This window comes from Petaurus breviceps, unplaced genomic scaffold, assembly GCF_028583685.1.
Source record: "Petaurus breviceps papuanus isolate PSGF00001 unplaced genomic scaffold, PetGlider_PUasm1.0 555, whole genome shotgun sequence".
In the NCBI taxonomy this organism is placed as follows: Eukaryota; Metazoa; Chordata; class Mammalia; order Diprotodontia; family Petauridae; genus Petaurus; species Petaurus breviceps.
In genome coordinates, this window is record NW_027186373.1 from 385,699 (window position 1) to 388,681 (window position 2,983).

Genomic DNA, 2,983 nt, shown 5'->3' on the forward strand with positions numbered 1-2,983 from the left:
GTGACTCGCCTTCCCGTTCCTGGGGTGCTCCGTTTCCCCATTTCCCCAGCTTGACCAGCGGAGATGGGGAAGGTCATTGATCTCCTCCCCAAACAGCCTGTGTGACTGGGGAGTTTTCTTTCGGCAGCTCTGCTCCCCGGCCCCTTCGTGGAGGGCTCCTTTCCTTGCAGGGCTTGGCCCTTTCTATAAAAGGGGGTCTTGGGACTGGGATCCGGCCGTGCTGCGGGGACAGGTTCGGACTTGTCCTGCTTTAGGGAGGCTGGGATCCGTCCTGGGGAGCACCAGGGGCCTGAAGGATGGGGCTGAGGGCGCCGACGCGGGGGCTGCGCCTCCTGGGACCACCGCGGCAAGGCCGGGGCCTGGGGAGCACGAGCGCTAGGTCCGAGCCGAGGCCCCCTCCTTCTGACCTCCCTCCCTCCCTCCTTCCTCCCTCCAGTGGACATCCTCCTGCTGGACGACGATGAGGATGAGCCCAGCTGGCCCCCTCCCAAACCCTCCCCTCCGCCACCTCCCATCCCTTCCTCGGGGCCGGGAGGCCGCCCGCGCCCGCCTGCCCCCTACATCTGCAACGAGTGCGGCAAGAGCTTCAGCCACTGGTCGAAGCTGACGCGCCACCAGCGCACGCACACGGGTGAGCGGCCCAACGCCTGCACCGACTGCGGGAAGACCTTCTCTCAGAGCTCCCACCTGGTGCAGCACCGGCGCATCCACACGGGCGAGAAGCCCTACGCCTGTTCTGAGTGTGGCAAGCGCTTCAGCTGGAGCTCCAACCTCATGCAGCATCAGCGCATCCACACAGGCGAGAAGCCCTACGCCTGCCCCGAGTGTGGGCGCAGCTTCACCCAGAGCAAGAGCCTGGCCAAGCACCGGCGTTCCCACAGTGGCCTCAAGCCCTTTGTCTGTCCCCGCTGCGGCCGGGGCTTCAGCCAGGCCAAGAGCCTGGCCCGCCATCTGCGGCTGCACCCCGAGCTGGCAGCCGAGGGCAAGGCTGCCGCCCGTAGAGCCAGGGCCGCCGTTGTGGCCGAGGTAGAGGCCGAGGTGGCCGCCGCCGCTGCTGCCGCTGCCGCTGCTGCCGCCGCCGCAGCCGCCTCTATGGGGGGATCCACGGTGGAGGACGGAGACGTGGCCGTTGCTGGGGATGGTGGGGGGCTGGCTTCCGGCAGAGCTCGGTCTGAGGAGGAAGAGGGGGAGAGTGTGATTAAGGTGGAAGTTGGGGCTGGCGGGGTGGTGGCCCGGTCCCGGCGAGCCCCAACTCTCAAGCCTTATGTGTGTGTGGAGTGTGGGAAAGGTTTCACGCAGGGCTCCGAGCTCCTGGCCCACCAGCGGGCCCAGCATGGGCTGGGGAGCTGGGATGGGGAGGAGGAGAAGGAGGGAGAGGACGGGGAGGAGGCCACAGCTGGGGAGGAGCCTGCCCACATCTGCGTGGAGTGCGGGGAGGGCTTCGGCCAGGGGGCTGCCTTGCGGAGACACAAGAAGACCCATGCTGTGGGGGCACCCCTGGTGTGCCAGGCCTGCGGGCAGAACTACTATGTGGCCGCTGGGGTCGTGGACGAGGGCCGGTGTAGTGAGTGCCGGGTGCGGTAGGGGCGGCGGGGCCCGGGGGGAAGGGCTCCTCGGGCTGGGAGAGAAAGAGAGCGCAATCGAGCCAGACCAAGAGACACTCAGCGGGAGTTAGACATAGTGAATGACGGGTGGCGGGCAGGGGGAGAGAGCGGCACATTCCCCCACGGTCTGAGTTAGGGGAGTTGGGGCCTGTGGGCAGGAGGGATGGAGCCACGGCAGATCCTCTGGTGCTGGGCCTCCCTCCACACCGTACCCCTCCCTGGGCCCAAAAGACAGATAGATACAGAGAGAGAGAGAGAGAGGACCCCCCTCCCCATTATCTGGGGAACCACGAGGGAAGGGGAGAAGTCTCCCCTCCTCCCTGAGCCAAGGGGGTGAGGAAAGAGGAAAAGGAGTCCCTTTTCTCTCTCATTTAGCATTTTATTTTAGTTCTCTTACCCCTTCCTCCTCTCAGTCCTTTCTTCCTTTCCCTCTTCTATTCCCTCCCCTTCCTCCATTGGGCAGCAGTGCTGATCTGTCCTCCCCAGGCAAGGTGGGGGAGGGGGAGTCGGGAACAATAAACGGAGCCATCAGATTGTCCCTCCCTGTGTGGTTCTTGAGTTTGGGGGGAGAGGGTGAGGCCAGGAGCAGAGAAGGCCTTAGGAGGGGGTGGGAGAGGGTGGCCTGTGCTGTGGCCAAGGCTGGCACACCAGAGTGAGGAGCCAGTGTCTGGGCTAGGCCAGCCCCAGTTCAGCTGCTGCACTCTTGTGACCCTGCATCCCGGCTTCTCCTTGGCAAACAAAGCACTTGAGAACCTGGACCTGGAGTGGGTTTTAGAGTGCAGCTGGTGATTTCCCAGCTAGGAAAAGAATGGAATAAGGGAGGCCAGCCAGTGGGGATGGCTGGCGACCCAAGTGGGGCTTGGGCCTCTAGAGAAGGGAGCTCAGGGCTGCGAGTTAGTCTAGGGCAGCATCTTGGCCAAGGATGCCAAGTGACTGGGCGGCGGGGGGGGGGAAGGTAATCCTTTTTGCGAGGGGCAGGAAATGACTGATTGTGGGAGTTGTGGGCACCTTGCTAGCATCCTGGGCTGCTGAAGTGACATCCTCTTGGATGCCTCATTGGCAGATGTGGCCAAGACTTGGGAATGGGCCGGGGGGGTCGCAGTGGCTCCATTTTCTAAGGAGGGAAGACTGACCCCTGGACGTGATCAGCTAGTCTGGTAAAGGAACGGTGAGTAAATGGCCAGAAAGGGCACGAGGGGCCTGTGAGGTCAGGAAGGCAGGGTCGCACTCTAGTGGTATCTTTTACTTGGGTTTTAGCAAACCATTTGATGCATTCTCAGTGCTGTTGGAGGAAAAGGGGAGAGAAATGGCCAGGCTGTGTAATCACAAGATTGACAGTGTGTAAGTCATTCCAAGTGGGGTCAGTCAGAGGTCTCCAG

The 2,983-nt window shown here is 63.2% G+C and overlaps 1 protein-coding gene across 1 annotated transcript in view; it reads left to right on the forward strand.

Annotated features, from left to right (window-relative positions):
* The window catches only part of ZNF787 (zinc finger protein 787), a 3,713-nt gene extending 1,571 nt beyond the window's left edge, over nucleotides 1-2,142 (forward strand). Inside the window, exon 3 of the mRNA XM_069102756.1 lies at nucleotides 437-2,142. Coding sequence (XP_068958857.1) covers nucleotides 437-1,584 — 1,148 coding nt within the window. The 3' untranslated portion in view covers nucleotides 1,585-2,142. The remainder of the gene's footprint in view (nucleotides 1-436) is intronic.
* The last annotated feature ends 841 nt before the right edge of the window (nucleotides 2,143-2,983 follow it).